At 40.9% G+C, this 22,684-nt stretch overlaps 1 protein-coding gene across 1 annotated transcript; it reads left to right on the forward strand.

Moving 5' to 3' along the window:
- Positions 1-662: 662 nt before the first annotated feature.
- On the forward strand, positions 663-12,326 carry TP53I3 (tumor protein p53 inducible protein 3). The gene is made up of 6 exons (XM_063442096.1): positions 663-741; positions 1,488-1,630; positions 3,185-3,452; positions 5,637-5,849; positions 10,776-10,972; positions 11,988-12,326. The coding sequence occupies exons 1-6, from the start codon at positions 690-692 to the stop codon at positions 12,168-12,170; spliced, it is 1,056 nt and encodes a 351-aa protein (XP_063298166.1). The 5' UTR covers positions 663-689; the 3' UTR covers positions 12,171-12,326.
- The last annotated feature ends 10,358 nt before the right edge of the window (positions 12,327-22,684 follow it).

Consider the following 22,684-nt stretch of genomic DNA (forward strand, 5'->3'; position numbering starts at 1 on the left):
TATATGTTATTTATTTCAGTAAAAGCAAACAGTATTATGACATTCACAGTTAAAATGTCATGTAGAACTAAACATTTATTTTTAAATTCTTATTTTCTCCAATTTTTTTCATATTAAATTATGTTTCATAGCTAAATATTTGATATTAAATGAAAGCCCTGTTTCCCCTGAATAAAATGATATATAATAAGGGGGGTGCATTTAATATGAAAGAGGTGAATTACGGTTGGACAGACATATAGCGCAAATGCCAGGTTTTGTTTACGTTTTGTTTTGATCACAACGTGTACATGTGGCTCCGTCCTGAAGGGGTTAAAGAAGGACAGAGGGTTGTGGGACCAAAATAGTGACTGTCCCTCCTAATAGGGACACTGGGGAGGCATGGTTCAAATCCACAGCTTTTCTCTAGTTCCTATTAACCCTTCAATGTATTTATTAGCATTTCATTCAAGACGTGGGCATGTCTACAGAACCCAGCTGATACAAAACCGGAGCAAACCATTTTACACTGGCAGGGGGGTGCAGCACACTCACTGCCTCATTTGAATGGATTAAGAAGTGAGATACAGTGCAGCAACATTACATTGGTATTGTACTTATTGAATGGCATTTGCAGGCTGGGCTATAGACAGCAGGGTAGGAAGGGACTTGATATGTAATGGTTACAGAATGGTACAGTCTGCTGTTTAATGGAACCCTGTGAACTCCTCCCTATCCCAGTGACAGGGTTCAGCATGGAAGGTAAGTGTGTAAACTAACTTTTCAACTAGTGAGTTGCTACTTAATGTCACTAGGTATCCACTGTATTCCGTAGGTTTGGTGGCACTGAGTGACCCTGCTGTTGATGATGTGATTTAGTCTCTGTGCCTGATGTAATAGCTGATTTTTACACTCCAGATGTTGAACTGCAGTGCCCATCATGCTCATCCAGCCCTAAGTATCACTGCCCTTTGGCACACAAGGCTGTGTCTGCTGGCCTGTTACCCTGACTTAATGCTAAAAGATGTATTCATTGGATCAGGTGTGGCATGTTCAAAAGGCTGGCACAAATACAAATATAGATTGTTTCTAATATCATATTCTTTGATGTGATATTACAGTAGTTTTGGGGGCCCACACCCCATCTCACCTGGCCACAGTCATACAGGTGTTTTGGGATTTAATTTTACACCACCATTATTCTATCTATTGGCACAGTACTTCAGTAGAGAGATTTGAGCAGCGGCAGAATTGGCAGGCCAGAAATAAATGTATTAATGTGCAACTCTTCTGTATTTGGGCTGATAACTGAAGATAAGAAGAAAAGAAAAAAACACATGTAATCCTCCTTCGCCCTTCCTGGCCAGAACTTCCTCTGAAGTTTAATACACTTTGAAATGTTGTTTTCCAGATAGGCATTTCTAAGTCTGTGCATTTCCTCACTTAACAAACCCAAAAAAGCATGCATTTACAAATGTACAAATATAAAACATTCTATACTTCTGCAGGGAAAATGCTGGCAGCGTACTTCGACGTGCCTGGAGGGCCAGAAAATCTGTTCATCAAAGAAGTGGCAAAACCGAATCCAAAGAAAGGCGAAGTGCTGGTAAAAGTGGAGGCCAGCGCACTAAACCGTGCAGACTTACTTCAGGTTCAGTATCTAATCCTATTTACTCATGTAACACAGCTGGGCTAAATTATGACCCTAGCCATGGGGGTAGGTGCAGCAGGTGTCAAGTCCTGAGAAGAAAAGTGTAGGAAATCATCCAAGATTTCCACCACTCCCAAGATGGGAGAAACGTCCTGTGTTTGTTTTGCATTTAATGAAATGCTTGTAATGTGTTTGCTGGTGTCTTGTCTCTGATTTTCCCATAAGTGAGTTACCATGTGTGTCTAGAATGAGCTATGTGTGTAAAGGGGTCTGTTTTAGTGTACTATGTGGAGCTAGGGCTGTAGTGTGTGCGCGTACATGTGTATAGGGGCTATAGTGTGTGTGCGCGCGTACATGTGTATAGGGGCTATAGTGTGTGTGCGCGCGTACATGTGTATAGGGGCTATAGTGTGTGTGCGCGCGTACATGTGTATAGGGGCTATAGTGTGTGTGTGCGCGTACATGTGTATATGGGTTATAGTGTGTGTGCGTGTACGTGTGTATAGGGGCTGTAGTGTGTTTGCGTACGTGTGTATAGGGGCTGTAGTGTGTTTGCGTACGTGTGTATAGGGACTGTAGTGTGTTTGCGTACGTGTGTATAGGGGCCATAGAGATTGTGCATATGTTGACAGGGTGCTGTAGTGTGTGTTTATAGGGCCTTTAGAGTGGGTGAGTGTGTATCTAGGGGCTGCAGTGTGTCAGTGTATGCGTTTTTAGGTTGCATTATGTGTGTATCAAGCAGCTGTAGTGTGTGTATGTTTATGTATATATTTGTTGTAGTGTGTGTGTATATGTGTACATTTGTTGTACTGTGTGTGGGGTATACAGACTAACCCACACAGACAGACTGATCCATACGCACCCACACAGACTGACCCATATCCACACAGATTTAACGATAGAAACACACATTGACCTATCCATACAAACACACACTGACAACATACATACAGTGAGGGGAAAAGTATTTGATCCCTTGCTGATTTTAAACGTTTGTCCACTGACAAAGAAATGATCAGTCTATAATTCTAATGGTAGGTGTATTTTACAGTGAGAGACAGAATAACAAAAAAAAATCCAGAAAAACGCATGTCAAAAAAGTTATCAATTGATTTGCATGTCAATGAGTAACATAAGTGTTTGACCCCTTTGACTTAGAACTTGGTGGCAAAACCCTTGTTGGCAATCACAAAGGTCATACGTTTCTTTTAGTTGCACTGGTTAAGAACATATTAAAGAAACACTTCCTAAAGTGTTTACTAAATGATGATTACAATTTGCAACATCAGGCTGGGATACAGCAGTATAGACCTTACACACAAAACGTTAGCGCATTTATTGCCTCAGAGCCACTTTATCAGAGACCTCTGTTATCGTGTCAGTTCTGTGCAATCCCTGGTTACGTTAATAACCCCCAATGTTCATAATTTTTACTGGCATCATATTAAGAAGTGAGCTGCCATCATGTCCTGAAATCTTGTGAAATAGATGCACTCCAGCCACAGCCTTATCATCAGTTTCAATGGAAAAAAAATGTATGTACTTATGTTGCAGAGAAGGGGAAAATATTCGCCACCACCGGGAGCCAGTGACCTTCTTGGTCTGGAAGCAGTCGGCACTGTGGTGGGATTTGGTCCTGATGGCTGTGGGAGATGGAATATTGGTGACAGAGTCATGGCTTTGCTTTCTGGTGGAGGGAACGCACAGTACACCACTGTATCTGCGGACCATCTCATGCCTATTCCTTTGGGTATGACTGCAACAGATGCGGCCGCCATCCCGGAAGCCTGGCTCACTGCGTTTCAGCTGCTACATTTTGTAGGTGAGAATGATTTCTGTTTTAGAGCGGATTTCGGGAATGCGTCATGCTCGTATTTCCATGCTTGAGTTTATCACTCCTGGAAATACTTGTTCAGACCAGTATACCTATATTCTATTATGTCCTGGAGTCTCCATTTACCTCTAACTACTGGTAATATTGAAAAGTCAAAAATGAGCAAAGATTTATTTAGCCAAGGTGTAACATGAACAACATTCAAAACTGCTTTCATGAGGGAGAGGTAGAAGGGTGGCACGTATGCCAACTGGGTGAGTCCAAACATGCAGGGATTCAGACAAGTACCGTATATACTCGAGTATAAGCCGACCCGAATATAAGCCGAGGCCCCTAATTTTACCCCATAAAACTGGGAAAACTTATTGACTCGAGTATAAGACTAGGGTGGGAAATGCAGCAGCTACTGGTAAATTTCTAAATAAAATTAGATCCTAAAAAAATTATATTAATTGAATATTTATTTACAGTGTGTGTGTATATAATGAGTGCAGGTGTGTGTATGAATGCAGTGTGTTTGACTGCAGTGTGTGTGTGTGTGTGTGTGTGTGCGCAGTGTGTGATGCAGAGCCTTGGTGGGGGGTGGGCATTTTTATTATTTTTTAATTATTATAATTGTAATATTTTTTCTGTTATATTAATTTTTTATTATTATTATTTTTTTAAATATTATTTTATTATTATTTTTAATATTTTAATATTATTATTTTTTCGTCCCCCCTCCCTGCTTGATACATGGCAGGGAGGGGGGCTCTCCTTCCCTGGTGGTCCAGTGGCATTGGTAGTTCAGTGGGGGAGGGGGGCTGGCAGAGAGCACTTACCTCTCCTGCAGCTCCTGTCAGCTCCCTTCTCCTCCGCGCCGGTCCGTGCAGCTCCTCTGTCAGCTCACACTATAAGTCTCGCGAGAGCCGCACTATGACCCCGCGGCTCTCGCGAGACTTACACTGGGAGCTGACAGAGGTGCTGAACGGACCGGCGCGGAGGAGGAGGGAGCTGACAGGAGCTGCAGGAGAGGTAAGTAACTGCACACAGCCCCCAGTCTGTATTATGGTATATACTCGAGTATATACGGTAAAACCTGTTAAAAGAAATGAGCTGATGCCTACAACCAAGCCAAAAAATAATTTTGTGGTAAAAAGAAACACACATATACATATATATATATATATATATATATATATATATATATATATATATATTATTATTTATTTTTTTTTTGCATGCATTTTAATTACTTTTTTTTATTTTTTGTAAAAAATACAAGTGCAACCCCACCCAGTCATGTGATTGCTAAGGCAGACATTCTGTCTATTTTTGCAATTCACACATGGACAAACCTGATATTCCAAATGTCAAAGCATCACAGGAAGCAGGGGCTACGATGCAACAGACCCAGGAACCTCTACTTTTGTCTATATCACTTGATTAAAGGTTTGAACCTCACCCAGAATCATGGGATGATGGTATCGCACGTGTAGCCTATTGGCCGCATTACTAGTACTGTGATATGTAGTGGTTATGGTGGTTAGACTGCCCCTTTTAAAGGAACACTATAGTCACCTAAATTACTTTAGCTAAATAAAGCAGTTTTAGTGTATAGATCATTACCCTGCAATTTCACTTCTCAATTCACTGTCATTTAGGAGTTAAATCACTTTGTTTCTGTTTATCCAGCCCTAGCCACACCTCCCCTGGCTATGATTGACAGAGCCTGCATGAGAAAAAAAAATGGTTTCACTTTCAAACAGATGTAATTTACCTTAAATAATTGTATCTCAATCTCTAAATTGAACTTTAATCACATGCAGGAGGCTCTTGCAGGGTCTAGCAAGCTATAAACATAGCAGGGGATAAGAAAATCTTAATTAAACAGAACTTGCAATAAAGAAAGCCTAAATAGGGCTCTCTTTACAGGAAGTGTTTATGGAAGGCTGTGCAAGTCACATGCAGGGAGGTGTGACTAGGGTTCATAAACAAAGGGATTTAACTCCTAAATGGCAGAGGATTGAGCAGTGAGGCTGCAGGGGCATGTTCTATACACCAAAACTGCTTCATTAAGCTAAAGTTGTTCAGGTAACTATAGTGTCCCTTTAAGTTTTTATTTGACATCAAACTGTGCCTGCAAGATCTAATTAAAAGCAATTGGTATATGTTGTTTTTATCATTTTAAAGGTAAGATTCAGAAGGGGGAGATTGTCTTGATACATGCTGGAGCTAGTGGTGTTGGCACAGCGGCCATCCAGTTGTGCCGATTGGCAGGAGCAATCCCTATTGTAACTGCAGGTTCTAAGGAAAAGCTTGAAATTGCTAAACATCTTGGAGCTGCTGCTGGGTTCAACTACAAAGAAGAGGATTTTAGTGCAAAGTGTCTCGAGTTCACAAACAGTAAGTCATTAATCTAGTAAAGGAATTAAGCATGTGTTTATTTAACAATTTTGTACTTGAGAGTTTTTTTGTTTTTTTTTCTTAGTTTGCTAATTTATAGACTGATGTGATGTCAGAATTGGGTGATTATTCAGTAAAGTGTTCTACCAAAGTAGTAAATTGAAACCCAAATGTCAAAATTTAGGTCAAAATAGACATTTTGGAAAATCTCTCCAACTTTGCTGTAGTCACGATTTGGCTGTTTTTAACCGGAATTTTTCCATTTGGATTTCAATTCGGTGCTCTTTGGAGATTAGTAAATAGACCTCTAAGTGGACATCTTCCAGAAGAACACTCATGGGTTATTTACTAAAATGTGACCTGTTGCTAAACCCCAGCTATGGTTCCTATTTTGATATTTTGGAATAAAATGTGAAATTCACTTTGAATTCCCTACAAGTCATACCTTAGTGAATAGCCCTGTATGTCATCATCTGGTTGTTTTTCTTTGCTCTTGTAGCAAGTAGACATGTGCAAATCGTTTCGTTCCGAATATGAATTCGGACGAATTTCGGACAATTTGGACATTCGGGTACTTCCGAATTGCCGAGGTCCCGAAGTTGCGAAATTTACGAATTTCCGAAGTGCCGAAGCACAGTATTGCCTTAGTACTAATATACTTACCCAGTGAAAGAAGAATGTTACATTGTATACAATTTTAAAGAAAAAGTATACAAACATAGGATTCAGCTGTAAGCATTTGCAACACTTACAACAATCAAGTAACATAGATTCATATAAAATGTAAGTTACTTAGCCTGTCAATGTAATTTTGCTCACTGTTTACTAGACATGCCCCTACTCGCGCTATAGCGAGTAGGGGCAAAATGTACTAATACTAAGTAATTTTTACTTATTATTAGTACATTTGTCTGAAAGACCAATTTAGGTCTTTCAGCTTTTTGGTAGAAAACTCCCTAATACCGTGGGAATTAGGGAGTTATCTACTAAGCGGCTGCAATAGAAGTCCCCGGAGTCCCGAATTTGCAGAATTTCCGAATTTGCCAAATTTCCGTAGTGTCGAACTGCCGAAGTGTTGAAGTCCCGAATTGCGAAAATTCCGAATTTCGGAATGCCGTACCGAACCGAAATTTTTCCCCATGCACATGTCTAGTAGCAAGCAGGAAAGTCCATGACTATTTTAGTTCTATCTGCCTAACCCACTAATACCGTTCTCAAGTCGTGTGTATTCTGTGCTTTCTTCATTAATTAAGTCCATCTTGTCTTCACCATTAGTATGTTGAAACAAGAAAGGCTACGATGCACGTACGATTTTGTTTGACGAGGGACAAAAGAGCACGGGCACACCTTCTGATTATCAGAGTGCTTTAAGGCAATGTGATGTAGCCATTCTATTTAACTAGCTCACAGAAAGCCAAATCAAACATGGTAAGAAAAGGCATACTAATGCCTCAATTGCAGTAAATGATCTCGGCTTGTCTTCTGAGAAGGGTAGGGGACACATCTAGTCTTTACTTACCAGAAGAGTCACGAAAGGTCATGTATAGAACACAATGGACAGAGCCTATGAATACAAGTCCTTTCAAAATCATTAAATATTTGTTCTGTGAGCATTGCTTATCTGCCGATAATAGAACATCGGTACAGTAAAACCACTAATGATCAATAGTATGTAAATAGATCAGCAGTAGTATTGTTTTTTTTGTATATATTTTTTTTCTTTTCTTTGCAATTAACTTTTTTTTTTATTACGATTGAAATAAGGAGAAGTGACCAAGTACCAAAGAGAAAAAAAAAAATATATATATATATATAATGGGGGGAAAATATAAATAAAATAATGAAAGAATAAACGACCATCAAAACATGGGAGATATTTAAAAAACAAACAAAAAACTAGACATATTATAGGATAGTATATCTGAATAAAAAAATAAGCACTGCCACAAATGCACTTACAAAATGTATGAAAATGTAAAGGCATATCACCAAACTCTTGGGCAGCACTATTCCTGTGATGTCTTTAGAATATATATTCATAAAAAGTGTATATAAAAGAAGAAAAAAATATCTCATAGGGCAATGACTCCAAAATGGGCTAGCAATCCCACAAAATGCACTTGCACATTTTAAAAATAAGAGCATATCACCGAATCCTTATGGACGCTGTGGGCAGCACCTCTGGTGAAAGTAGCATTATTTAGACTGGATCCTCGGGTGTAGAGAGAAAAAAAAAAAGCATATAGGGGGCTGCAAAATGGAATATATTTATTATATTGCACTTCCAAACAAGTATAATAGCAATTGTACATAAGGCCGCTTCCAAACAGACTGAATCCCACTGCCGCTCCTCTTGATAAACAGCAGGTAAATGGTAAAGGGGAGATCTAGTCTGCATACAAAGTCTGCAATATATGCACAAAATAAAAACCAACAACTATGACCCTATTCGTTTTGCTGGTATAAACTTCTACAGGGATGGTTGATTGGACCAAAAATTCTTCAATGCTGCTTCTTTTACATCTTGCCTATTTTAGCCCAAAACTTCCCTCTTCTGTTTCTCAACAATTCCATTTTTTTGTGAAAAAGCAATGTTTGATGTTATTTAAACAAACTGGTAATTGATGTCAGGCTAATTAGCCATGTTGATTGAAGCTGCTTACATGGTTACATACAGTCAGGTCCATAAATATTGGGACATCAACACAATTCTAATCTTTTTGGCTCTATACACCATCACAATGGATTTGAAATGAAATGAACACTATGTGCTTTAACTGCAGACTTTCAGCTTTAAATCCAAATCAGGTGAACATTGTAGGTATTACAACAGTTTGTATATATGCCTCCCACTTTTCAAGGGACCAAAAGTAATGGGACAATTGGCTGCACAGCTGTTCCATGGCCAGGTGTGTGTGTTATTCCCTCATTATCCCATTTACAAGGAGCAGATAAAAGGTCCAGAGTTAATTTCAAGTGTGCTATTTGCATTTGGAATCTGTTGCTGTCAACTCTCAATAGGAGATCCAAAGAGCTGTCACTATCAGTGAAGCAAGCCATCATTAGGCTGAAAAAAAAACATACCCATCAGAGAGATAGCAAAAACATTAGGTGTGGCCAAATCAACTGTTTGGAACATCCTTAAAAAGAGAGAATGCACCGGTGAGCTCAGCAACACCAAAAGACCCGGAAGACCACGGAAAACAACTGTGGTGGATGACTGAAGAATTCTTTCCCTGGTGAAGAAAACACCCTTCACAACAGTTGGCCAGATCAAGAACACTCTCCAGGAGGTAGGTGTATGTGTGTCAAAGTCAACAATCAAGAGAAGACTTCACCAGAGTGAATACAGAGGGTTCACCACAAGATGTAAACCATTGGTGAGCCTCAAAAACAGGAAGTCCAGATTAGAGTTTGCCAAACAACATCTAAAAAAGCCTTCACAGTTCTGTAACAACATCCTATGGACAGATGAGACCAAGATCAACTTGTACCAGAGTGATGGGAAGAGAAAAGTATGGAGAAGGAAATTAACTGCTCATGATCCAAAGCATACCACCTCATCAGTGAAGCTTGGTGGTGGTAGTGTCATGGCATGGGCATGTATGGCTGCCAATGGAACTGGTTCTCTTTTATTTATTGATGATGTGACTGCTGACAAAAGCAGCAGGATGAATTCTGCAGTGTTTAGGGCAATATTATCTGCTCATATTCAGCCAAATGCTTCAGAACTCATTGGATGGCGCTTCACAGTGCAGATGGACAATGACCCGAAGCATACTGCAAAAGCAACAAAAGAGTTTTTGTAAGGGAAAGAAGTGGAATGTTATGCAATGGCCAAGTCAATCACCTGACCTGAATCCGATTTGAGCATGCATTTCACTTGATGAAGACAAAACTGAAGGGAAAATGCCCCAAGAACAAGCAGGAACTGAAGACAGTTGCAGTAGAGGCCTGGCAGAGCATCACCAGGGATAAAACTCCGCATCTGTCTATGCGTTCCAGACTTCAGGCTGTAATTGACTGCAAAGGATTTGCAACCATGTATTAAAAAGTGAAAGTTTGATTTATGACTGTTAATTTGTCCCATTACTTTTGGTCCCTTAAAAAGTGGGAGGCACATATACAAGCTGTTGTAATTTCTACACCGTTCACCTGATTTGGATGTAAATACCCTCAAATTAAAGCTGAAAGTCTGCAGTTAAAGCACATCTTGATTGTTTCATTTCAACCCATTGTGTTGGTGTATACAGCCAAAAAGATTAGAATTGTGTCGATGTCCCAATATTTATGGACCTGACTGTAGTTACATAGGCTGAAAAGAGAATTGGGTCCATCAAGTTCAGCCTTCTTCACATCTCTTTTTGCTGTTGATCCAAGAGAAGGCAAAAAAAACAAACCAGTCTGTAGCGCTTCCAATTTTGCTACAAACTAGGAAAAAAATCCTTCTTGACCCCACAATGGCAGTCAGATATCTACTTGAATCAAGAAGCTATTACCCCACTAATTTATACATTATATTGTACTTATCCAATTGCCATTTCAACATCTGTATGGACTCTAATAAAACCACCTCCTCAGGCAGCGAATTCCACATCCTTATAGTTCTTAATGTAAAAAAACATTTTCTTTGCTTTAGACTAAATCTCCTTTCTTCCAGCCTAAATGCATGACCTCGTGTCCTATGTATTATTTATAAATAGAATTCTAGATAATGGTTTGTACTGCTTGACATATGTTCTTCGTGCACAGGTCCTCATGTACTATGTGTTTTTTTTTGTTATGCTGGTTGCTTTTATGAATGTGTGGGTTCCCTTTCTCTAACATCATCCTGAACGAGACTAGACTCATGTGTTCATAAATGACGAGGACAGATTTTGATGATGTAGTGACTGTGATTAAACCCCACTCCTCTTCTTATTCTAGATGTTGGAGTTGACATTATATTAGACTGTGTCGGAGCATCGTATTGGGAGAAGAACCTTAATTGCCTCAACATGGATGGTCGCTGGGTGGTATATGGACTCATGGGATCTGGTGGGATGAATGGAGACCTGCTGTCCAAGCTTCTATGGAAACGTGGGAGTATCATAGGAAGTTTGTTAAGATCCCGTTCAAGCCAGGTAAGTGGAGACTTGTGCTCAATTACAGAGGGGCTTTTCAGAACACAAGGCCCACTTAGATCTATCAGTCTACTTACTGCAAGCTATTAACTCACTGTATTGTAATAATGTCAAGACCACATTTACCAGCTAATATGTGACAGTGGAGATGGGAAGACTGAAATTATGGATTGTGTGTGACCGATTTGAGCTACAAACTGTGGCCTTTGACGTTTTATACATCCCCAATGACAAATCTTAAACAATAATTAGACTAGTGTTCTACACATTTTTTGAGTTGAGAATAATTGTACAGTGGAACCTCGGAACTCGAACTTAATCTGTTCCAGAAGGTTGTTCGAGTTCCGATTTGTTTGAGAACCGAATCAACATTTCCCACAAGAATTATTGTAAATTTGATTAATCCATTCCAGACCCCCAAAATTACAGAATTTTAACACTAATTTTACAGTTTAATAATACCTTACATACATAAAATCATATGGATATAAAATAACACAATGTACAGTAAATGAAAAGAAAATGTAACTTCATTTTACCTGTAATGATGAGAGTTGATGGCGTAAGTGGAAAGGAGAAGAGATAATATTGTTTGGATGGGAATATGTAACTGTTCTTCTGGCATTTAAAATATGTCCAAAGTGAGACATAGTGTTATAATTGAACATGTTTGTGGCATGATTTGTTCGGGGACTGAGGATCGTTCGTGTACCGAGACATTTTTGTTCAACTACCAAATTGTTCAGGTAAGGGACCGTTCGAGTTCCGAGGTTCCACTGTATATACATATACAGGACGTTTGTGTCAGAAACACCGCTTCAATGCAGTGACTGTTCAGTTTTAGTTTCTTAACTAATTAATTGGAATAGAGCCTGTTATTTATCAGAATGCTGCACCCTGGTCTTCCAAGATTTGTTACAATCTTCCATTTAAACCACAGATATATATATTTTTCTGAAACACAAGAGATGACACAAGATTGATTGGGCTTTTTTCTTGTTTCCCCCCCAACCAGTATAAGGCAGATCTGGTAAAGGCTTTCTCAGAACAAGCCCTTCCACACTTCACCGTTGGTGGTCCTATTCATCTGAAACCGATTGTAGACAGCGTGTACCAACTGCAGAAGATATCTGATGCTCATCAACGTATGGAAGAGAACAAGAACACCGGCAAAATTGTCCTCCAGATCCCCCTCTAACTGTTAGACCACAGACCGCAATTCTAAAAGTCAATTGAGTGCATTAAATAAGGCTATTATACTATACAGGGACAAAGTGCTACTTTCATCACTTGGGTATCAAACCCATATTCGGATCAACAGTACAGGTACTAAAGTTGACTATTCATAACCATATTCCTTGCTTGTAAGTAATATAATTTTAATCAATACATAACACAAGAGATTGACAGCCTATTTTAGGTTGAAAGACATATCTGAAGTTTGTGTTCTGTTTGTAAAGAGAGAGGCACCCACAACAAAATAGAAATATCGTTAAGACTGTGTCATAGACACTTTGTCTAGAACAGCGGTTCCGAAACCAGTCATGGACCAGCAAAAGTCCAGGATTTATGGATTTCCCTTTACCATTTCAACGGAGATACTGACAAAAACTGTACTTTTGCTGGGTCATGAAGGCTGGTTTGCTTCCACTGGAATCTCTTTATGTATACTTCCTGCTTGTAGTTAAGATGTCTGTAGACATTTGGCTAGGGCCAAAACCAAGAGAGATAACTAGCAACATACTTTCTGTAAATCGGGATACCATCTGCTTTATGTCTTCATATATTTAAAAAAATATCACATACTATCTGTGTCAGAATACATATGACACTACAGCTGTAGTCAAATGAAATTCTCATCCACGTATTAGAGAAGGGTGAAGTCTTTGTTTATAGTTTATGGTCTTTCTTATTCAAAAAAATGACTTTGAAAGGACAGCGTGAGGATTACGAACCATTTGTTCGTTCTCTGATCCTAGGTTCGATGACATCTTCATTAATTTAGTAGCCAATTCATGCTACATTTGGGCAGCAATTTTCTCTTCCTTGCTAAACAATTATACTTCTCCTCTTATAAGCACCTACTCTCACCATCCAAACTGTCTCTCTGGTACCTTCCCCTCTATTTCACTTTGCTGTAACTGCCCCTCATACTAACCTTACAGATGATATAACTGCTATTTTACAGGATTAATCGCTAAAGAAACAAAGTTTCCCGTCTTCACTCATTTCTCTCTCTATCTGACTTGCACTATGCTTCTTGTACCCTGGCTATTGAACAGGAGGTGTCTGCCCTTCTAATATCCTCTCGCCCCAACAAGTACCTTCATTTACAGCAACAGGGAGTCACCTGATGAGGTGGAACTTCAGCTACCATTTCCTAGTTAGCTTAGTTTAGCTTAAGGACTTTCCATAGAATCTGGCAGCGGTATGCCAAAATGTAGGTTAATAAATATTCTGTGTAATAAGTGCCTTGTTTCCTGAAGAGAAACCGTGGCTTTTCGAAAAAGAAAAAAAGGAAAAGTAGTTATACCTCTGATCTCCTGTGAGATACATTGGGAGGCTATGTATAAAAAGCAAATGTAGATTAAAGTTCTAAAAGTGGAACAATCAGCAAGAACATTCTGTTGGTTTCCACTGTGATTGTTTCAGTTTCCACATCCAAGGCAATGTAAAGTAATTAATGCTGAAACCATCATTATACCTGCGTGTAGGGAGTGAAGTAGCACAAGAAATGTTCAATACAATTGTTTCCAGCAGGAGAAATGAGTCTATAAACAAGCAGAATAACTGCAACACATTAACAACCAGATTTCCACTAGTTTGGTAACCAGATCTTCTGAGCCTGGAACCTACTGCACATTCTCAGCTTCTTAAATGGGACAGTTTAGGCACCATAACAACTTAATCTAAATGAAGCTTCTATTGTGCCAGGTGGCCCCTGGGTGCACTCGTACCTCAAGGGTTTAAAAGGTTTTCTTGAACGGTTTGTCCCCAAAGTTGCCTCCAGCGCCGATCAGTGACTCCCCATTTAATAAAACTAGTTTGAAAAAGGTACGCGTCTTTTCAAGCCAGTTTTATGAATGGGGAGTCACTGACTGGCTGAGAATGTCAGCTGACTGCTCTGACAATTAAAGGCACCTCTGCCCACCGGCACTCCGCACTTCCTGAAACTGAGATTTTAGAAGAAGGTTGCCGCCTAGGGGGGGTTGAGATTGGCTCTGGAGGCAACTTTTTGGGTTAAACAGTTCTCTAAAGGTTTAATTTCATCCTTCGACCCAGGCAGCACAATGTCTTGGGCCAGCCCTGCCTGCACGTTTTGTCCACTTTTAAATTGAGGAAGCAATGACCTACCCACACACTCTCCTTCTCCTGAGAGCCATAAGTTGGTATAAGGTGTTAAAGGATCCCATCCTAGCACTTTAAATGAAACATTATTTCCCTGTTTTGATTCTTTTCCCCGTTCGATGTGCCATTTGTTTGCACTGTATCAAGTACCACAAATACGGTTTGTGCAGCAGGATTAATGTGTCACTTGAGGGTTGTGCACCTTATCCAAAGTCACTTTGTTTCCATAGTTACCTGCAGTGCATAAGACTCACAATTGTATAGTGGAACAATGCCATGTTCTCTTGGGAATAAATAGTTTGCCGTTATGATTTGTGGCCAGATATAAGAATGTGTTGAGTGTTACTTTGTCTGTTAGAAAAATGCTACCCATACGTTGTGCCAAATTGTGTGAAATGGAAAGCTGTTTTATTATTATTATTATTATTATATAATGCTATAAGTGGAACAGTCACCATGGGAACCAGTGTAGTTTTCCTCCTGATTGCTCCATTTTGATTTTTTTTTGCCCCTGAATGTCTTTCTATGAATGCCTTACTTACTATATGGAACTATCCTTGAAGGGACTCTCCACACCCCTTACACACTTAAGGGCTGTGTGAGAGCGTCAAGAGTGTGTACTGTCTTGTAAAGACTTCTCTTTGAGAAGTCTGTGATTGGACAGCAACAGAAAGTCTGGGCAGAATGAGAAGGCGGGGGGGGGGAGTTTTCAACAAGAGTTCTGCTACTTTTGCAAGATGTTAAGTAAATATAAACCAAATATAGTTGTGCATGTTTAATTGGTGTTTATATCTAAAAAAAAAAAAACCCTGTGTATTGTTTACGTGGGCAATATCCTTTAAGGACATATTATACTATCCTAACACAGGCTTGTCCTAACACAGGCTGCAGTGAAGAGTCAGGAAAACTGGAATTAAGGTGATTTTAACCCTTTAACCCCTTAAGGACACATGACGTGTCTGACACGTCATGATTCCCTTTTATTCCAGAAGTTTGGTCCTTAAGGGGTTAAGTGCTGAAAATGGGGGGGCACTAATCCGTATACCTTTTTATTATATAATTGTTTTTTGTTGTGTGTTTCTTTCGTTTTCTTAAATCGAACACTATCAATTTATCTAAAATTGCACCTTATTCATAAAGCCCTCTGCAGGAATACGGTAATATTGATATTCCCAATAAGGACAATATAAATGTTCTGCATTATTATTCAACATTAAATGATCTTTGCACTAAACACTTGGCGTTTCTGTATTTTGTTATTTGATAACATTCCAAAGAGATGATCATGCTGTTACTTCACAATATGTTGCCCCCCCTTGGAATAGTCTGTAAAACACAGCCATATGTGCTCCCGTCACATCATCCTCATTCCCTGCCTCCCTGATTTAATTTCTGAAATGTGGGAACAAGAGGAATAAATATGTTCTGACACAGACTGCTCTTCCTAAGATAATTTAGAAAACTGTCTATGAGGAAGCTGTATCATTCCTGCAAACTGTTTCAGTTATGCTCTCCAATGCAATTTCTTCTTCTTATTTTATTATTTATATAGCGCCAGCAAATTCCGTAGCGCTGTGCAATGGTTATCTGTTGTGTCTGGGACAGCTGGGGGTATGCTACAACGATCTTACATGTACCATTAGGTGCTGGGCTTACCTGCTTGCTCTTATTTAAAGGAACACTATGTTCACCAGAACAACCACAGCTTATTGTATTTTAATGGTGAGTATAATCATTCCCTTAAAGCTTTTTGCTGTAAATACTGTCTCTTCAGAGAAAATGCAGTGTTTACATTACAGCCTAGTGATAACTCCACTGGCTGCTCGAGGTGCTTCCTGGGGCAGTGCTGCACAGTGAGCAGCACTGCCATTCAGTGTCTCCACACTCTGCATGCAGACACTGAACTTTCCTCAACGTTATTCTTTGATTCAATTCATCTCTATGAAGAGATGCTGATTGGCTTGGGGTTGTGTTTGACTTGTGCTGGATCTGCCTCCTTGACAGTCTCAGCCAAATCTATGGGGAAGCATTGTGATTGGCTCAGACCACCACTTCTGATGATGTCAGCAGGCAGGTCGGAAGCAGGAAGAGGCAGAGCCAGCAGCTGCAGACTTGAATACAAGTAGGATTTTACTATATTTAGGGAGGCAAGGGGACTAGATGGTGGTTTTAACATACATGTTGATGTCCCTGACCCTATAGTGTTCCTTTAAGCACTACATGGATGGTTTAGATACAAATAATGGGTTATTCACTAATCTCAAAACGGTAGCGAATTAAAATATGCCAAAATTGAGACTACAGTGGCCATCTGCGGTCATGTCTGACATTGAGATTTATTTTCAGATCAGTTATATTTAGCCTTGGTTTACCATTTAGTTTATAATTTGCTATAGGTCAGAGTACAATGGAAACAATGTTTTACTGATGTGTATCATTGATTTTTTTCAGGCTCACAAGGACCTGCTTTACTAGCATTGAATTTTTCTTGCACAGAGTCAAAAACTACAGATCTACATGTAAATGTCACACCTAGAATCACGTCTACACCTTATGTTTACTTTGTTATATATCAAGAGTGCTACGGCAAACATTTCACCAAGAAACAGTCGAGGAGCTGATTGGTCACCTAAAATAAAAATGTGGAGAATTGACAAGAGTATTTAACTTTTTATTTTTGCTAGGACAGAAAAAGGAAAAACTACTCACTTGGAGAATGTTTCTGACCTATCTATTTTGGTGAAACATTTACAATTCTCCTGTTAATTATCTCCAGCCACGAATGCCTGCCAGCCTGACTGATAAAAAGTTCTGGCTAGTCCACCAAGGACTGACAATGTAGAGTGCTTCTATCTTATCTACGGGCTGTACATATACTCCTAGTAACTTGAGTCTTACTGTAGACTGCTTCTCAATTTCCCTGCCCATTGTTTGATTGCTCTGAGTGGGCTTTGCACAGTGTGTGAGTGTCTCTTGGGACGTGTTCTGAAAAGCAGGGCATCAGAAAGCAAATACAGGACGTGAGGACAAGAGCCCAAATTTCAGGCTGTTGCACCAAATCTGGAAAAAGTATTGCTTGTACAGGTAGAGACTGTTCCACTTTAAATTTTATTAGAAGATTTTAAAAAGTTGCTGGTTGGAATTATCAATGAACCCATTCTCATACTTGCCAAGTTTGGGAAGTATGATGTACTTATCCCAAGCATTATGTCAAAAAAGAAAAAAAATGGAATAGAGAAACTTCTAACCTTAAAAATTAGGCATTGCCCGCATAATGGTGCATACTAATGACTGTTTTCGGTTCTGTTTATAAACTTTTTGTCTAAAAATCTTTTATATCTCAATAAAAAAAAAATACTAAAACTAAAGTATCGCCTTTACTGGACAGATTTCAAGGCACAGTGACACTAACATTTCTGATAGAATAAGGAATGATCCACCTGTTGTGTTTAGTACCTCTAATTGCACCGGGCAAAAACCAAGTTACTCAAAATGGCAAAAGTGGAAGCATAGCTATTGAGGTATAAAATGTAATTTAAATTCACAATTTCATAAATTACTCTGTTTAACCCCTTAAGAACACAAGACATGTGTGACATGTCATGATTCCATTTTATTCCAGAAGTTTGGTCCTTAAGGGGTTAAAGCATGGGTAGTCAACCTGGTCCCTACTGCCCACTAGTGGGCGGTTTGGGATTTCAGGTGGGCGTTAGTGGATTCTGAAGAAAACGCCCAGTGGGCCACGATGGCCGTGGACCAAGGCCGGCAGTAGAGATCATTTAATCTCCCCTGCCGACCCATGCAGAGCCAGCCTTGGTGAGGAAATCAAAGCACTTAGTTCCAGCAGAGGGAGGGAAGGGCCTGGCATGCTCTGTGTTCCTTGCGCGAGCAGGCTGGTCGGAGTGTTGCCATGCATTACTCCGGTACAGTGCTGTGCTCGCAGGAGGACAGGAGAGTCAGCCTGCAGACAGAGGAGCTGCACGCTAAAGTGGACATGCCACCACTGGACAACCAGGGCTTGCAGCATTATGCCCTGGTAAAAGGTAAGAAGAAGGGAGGTGAAGACCTTAAGATAGATTTTCACATCTCACCCACCTACACACAGCATAGACCCTATGCACCCTTCACACACAAACACTGCCCCTTCACACACACTACACCCCTCACACACACACAAACTGCCCCTCACACACACAGACTGCCTCCTCACACATACTGCACTCCTCACACACTTCCCCTTCACACACACTGCTCTCCTCACACACACTGTAGCCCTGACACACACTGCAGCCCTTACACACTGTACCCCTCACACACACACAATGCCCCCTCACACACTGCACCTCACATACACTACAACCTTCACACACAATGCACCCTTCTCACACACACTGCACACCTCTCTCGCACACACATACACCCGCCACACACAAACATACACATACACACACACACACACACACCGCACCTCCCAGATAGTGATGTCCCGAACGGTTCGCTGGCGAATAGTTCCTGGCGAACATAGCGTGTTCGCGTTCGCCACGGACGGCGAACATATGCGATGTTCGGTCCGCCCCCTATTTTTTTTTTGTTTGTGGCCAAATGTACTAATACTAAGTAAAAATGACTAAGTATTAGTAAATTGTGCCCCTACTCGCAATACCGCCCGTGGCTGCTCACTGTTTAAAAAAAAAAAAAAAGGGTCCCCCTTCCTGAGCGGGTGGGGGCCCTAAAGTAAAAAAGGGGGGGAGGTCCTATTGTCTTCCCCCTCCCCCCCCCCCGAGCGGTGGGTGGGGGCCCTAAAATTAACAATAAGGGGGGGGGGACCTATTGTCCTCCCTGGCCCCCACCCCTGAGCGGTGGGTGGGGGCCCTAAAATTAACAATAAGAGGGGGACCTATTGTCCCCCCCGGCCCCCACCGGGTGGGGGCCCTAAATACAAAGGGGGGGGGACCCTAGTCACCCCTACCCCCCCCCCCCCCAAAAAAAAATTATCCCCCTACCTACCCACCTCACCCTAAAAATAATGAGGGGGGGACCTTTAACTAAAAACCTGTAAAAAAATAATTAGATAAAAACAACTTACCATTCGATGTTTTCTTTCTTCTAAAATCTTCTTTTTTCAGCAACAAAAAAAGGCCAAATAAAAAAACATAATAACTGACACAATTAAAAAAAAAAAATCCATCTTCACCCATGGAGGGCTCCACGCAGACTGAGCTCTGCAGGGCGGGGGAAGGCTTATAAAGCCTTGCCACGCCCTGCAATTAGGCGAAGAACACTCTGATTGGCTGGTTTAAGCCAATCAGAGTGCTCTTTGTCATTTTACACAGCGTGGGAAAATTCCAAAGAACTTTCTCACGCTGTGTAAAATGACACAGAGCACTGTGATTGGATGGTTTAAAAAAAGTGGAATAGAAAAAAAGGGAAAATGGAAAAAAAAATAGATGCTTGTTTTTTTTTTTTTTTTTTAAACCCTCCTTTCAAAAAATATTAAAAAATAAATTAAATCGCACTTGTGCTACAAAATTAGTTACTGTGGTACTGGTGGATGGTAAGGAAATTTAAAGGAACACTCCGGGCACCATATCAGCTTCATCGTAATTAAGTTGTTATAGCGCCAGGAGGTCCCTGGTGCTTCCTTCCCTTAAGGCAGGCTTCCCCAAACTCTGGCCCTCCAGATGTTGCTGAACTACAACTCCCATGATTATATGAATGAAATAGGCTGAGAATCATGGGAATTGTAGTTCAGCAACATCTGGGGGGCTGGAGTTTGGGGAAGCCTGCCTTAAGGGATTAAAACGTTCATTAATGGTTAACTTCTAAGTCTGCACTGCAGTGCCGTTTCTCTGTCCCCATCCACATCCGCTTTCAGTAATATTTCTAAAGTCACCCTCGGACAGCCGCAGGGCGCTTGTTGATTGAGTAAGAGTGGTCAAAGTTTAAGCGTACTGGCTCTATGAATGATCACTGTGCATATAGACAATGGCGAAATATATGCACAAAACAGACAAAATTGGCCAAGGCCTTATATTTCTATGAAAATCTGAACAATACCATCTCAAACCCTAGAAACTTTTGGAAAGTCATAAATAAACTACAAACTCCCCCAATCCACTCCCAACCCTCCACTGTCAAAGTGGGTAACCAAATCCTGCCACTTCCCTTAGATGTAGCAAATGCCTTTAACAATTATTTTGTCGGATGCTCTACTGCCCTGATTGCCAATCTAATAAATGACACACATCCTGAAAGTACAAATGTGGGTCAGGTCACACTAAATTTGCAAAGGCCCAATATAGACAAGTTTATTTTTAGACTTGTACCTGTTAGTGTCATTAAAAAACATCTTAATGGGGGGCGTGGCCGACTGCCGAGAGAAACAGACGTGAATGTGTGGAGCTCCGTACCGGCATAAACAAAAGTAAGAACTTACCCGACAACCGGCTCCCGAATTCGGCCACACACACACGCCACCCGCACAGAGACACAAATGGGGCGAAAAAACAAAAGAAATCGCCAGCCAGAGACACCCAAACTGCCCGACATCAGGCTATCGTTTTCAAGGCCTACTCCACAGGCAGCAGCCAAGATGGCGGCCGCAGTAAACAGTAGCGAGGAGGAGGATTCCCAGGATGAAAGGGAAAGCCTTACTTCACCCACAGCAGAGTCTGAACCCCCATGCCCTGACACAGAATCAGAGGCAGAATCATCCCCTGTCACAAAAAGAGACATTAGGGACCTCTTACAAGAAATGAGAGAGGTGTGGAAGGCTGATATACTAAGCACACAGAAAGAGGTGGGGGACATCCAGCAAAGGCTCACAGCACTGGAAACTAGAGAAAGCGCAAGGGACCAGCAGTCACAAAACTACCAAGACACAATGCTGACCCTCTCCTCACAGGTCCAGAAACTCACTCGGACTATTACTACAATGGAAACTCGACACAGAAGGCGGAATATACGCCTCAGGGGGATACCGGACAATATAGAAGGAGAGCAATTACTACCCTATATCCACCGCCTATTGACTACAATGGGCCTTAAAGGAGGCACTGATCCCACAGCCATAGTATCAGCATTTCGCATCCGGAAGGCTGCAACGGCTCCCGAAAACGCAACCAGAGACACCATAGTGGTCACAAAGGACATGGTGACCCGCTCCGCAATTATGTCCCGTTCAAGAGACCTGGGCACTGTGCAAATGGAAGGCAGCACGGTGGCCCTTTATGGGGACTTGCCATTCGCAGTACTTGTGGAAAGGAGGCAGCTAGCACCAGCGGCCAAACAGCTACGAGACGCTGGAGTCAGATACAGGTGGGGAGCAGATGGATCCCTGGAGGTACCACGGGGAAACCAGACGCTCACCCTGACATCTAAAGACGACCAAAAGGAATTCCTTTGCCAGCTGCACCTTCCAGATCCTGACGGGCCAGACTCCAAAGAAAGAAACACAGCACCGCAGCGTACTCCCAGTGGCAATCTGGGGCCGGTGAAACATATGTACATATCGAAACTGACCAAGAGACATTCTCAAACCTCACCACACAGTAGCTGCACACATGCCCTCGGACCCCGCAGGGATGACCAGCTGGGGCGCAAATAGCGCAAGAGCCGACACCGCCTGAACACTCACCTAATCTCCACTTAAACCTTTTCGAATGCATCCCCAACAGCTGTCTGTTATTATTACTATAATCTGACGTTAAAAGTAGATTTAGTCATGTCGATAACCGTTATACTACAGCACAGAAAATGTTGAGATGTTGTTGTAATTTTACTGATGCTTAAATCTTACTATCACATGTATATTATGGCAAAGCTATACCATGAATGTACAAACTCTAATAAAAACATAAATTGGAAAAAAAAAAAACATCTTAATAATCTAAAAATTAAAAACCAGTCCGGACCTGATCAAATCCCAATTGCTGTTGAAGCTCAGTACGCCGGCAATTGCTAAACCCGTCGCAACTCTAATTAACAAATCCTTGGCATCTGGATACATACCCAAACTTTGGAAGACTGCGAGAGTAGTGCCTATCCATAAAAGTGGTGACACTATTTTGGTTTCTAACTATTGCCCAATATCATTGCTCCCGGTATTGTCAAAAATCTTAGAAAAATGTGTCCATACGCAACTATGTGAGTACTACCAACAATTAAACTATCTGACCACTGATTAATTGGGCTTTCGCCAGAATCACTCCACTACAACTGCCCTCTTAAAAGTTTGCAATGACATCCAAACTGGCATGGAACAAGGAGCCCTATCTGGAGCTATTTTCCTTGATTTTGCTAAGGCCTTTGACACAGTAGAACACGACATTCTACTGCAAAAACTCAAAAACTCAGGTATTGGTG

Source organism: Pelobates fuscus, chromosome 2, assembly GCF_036172605.1.
Source record: "Pelobates fuscus isolate aPelFus1 chromosome 2, aPelFus1.pri, whole genome shotgun sequence".
Taxonomy (NCBI): domain Eukaryota; kingdom Metazoa; phylum Chordata; class Amphibia; order Anura; family Pelobatidae; genus Pelobates; species Pelobates fuscus.

Bases quoted from the DNA above. Each gene is read 5' to 3' on its own strand.
- TP53I3 (XM_063442096.1), top strand. From the start codon at position 690: ATGGAACCCTGTGAACTCCTCCCTATCCCAGTGACAGGGTTCAGCATG. The intron at 742-1,487 runs GTAAGTGTGTAA...ATACTTCTGCAG, and splicing joins GACAGGGTTCAGCATGGAAG to GGAAAATGCTGGCAGCGTAC. The intron at 1,631-3,184 runs GTTCAGTATCTA...CTTATGTTGCAG, and splicing joins ACCGTGCAGACTTACTTCAG to AGAAGGGGAAAATATTCGCC.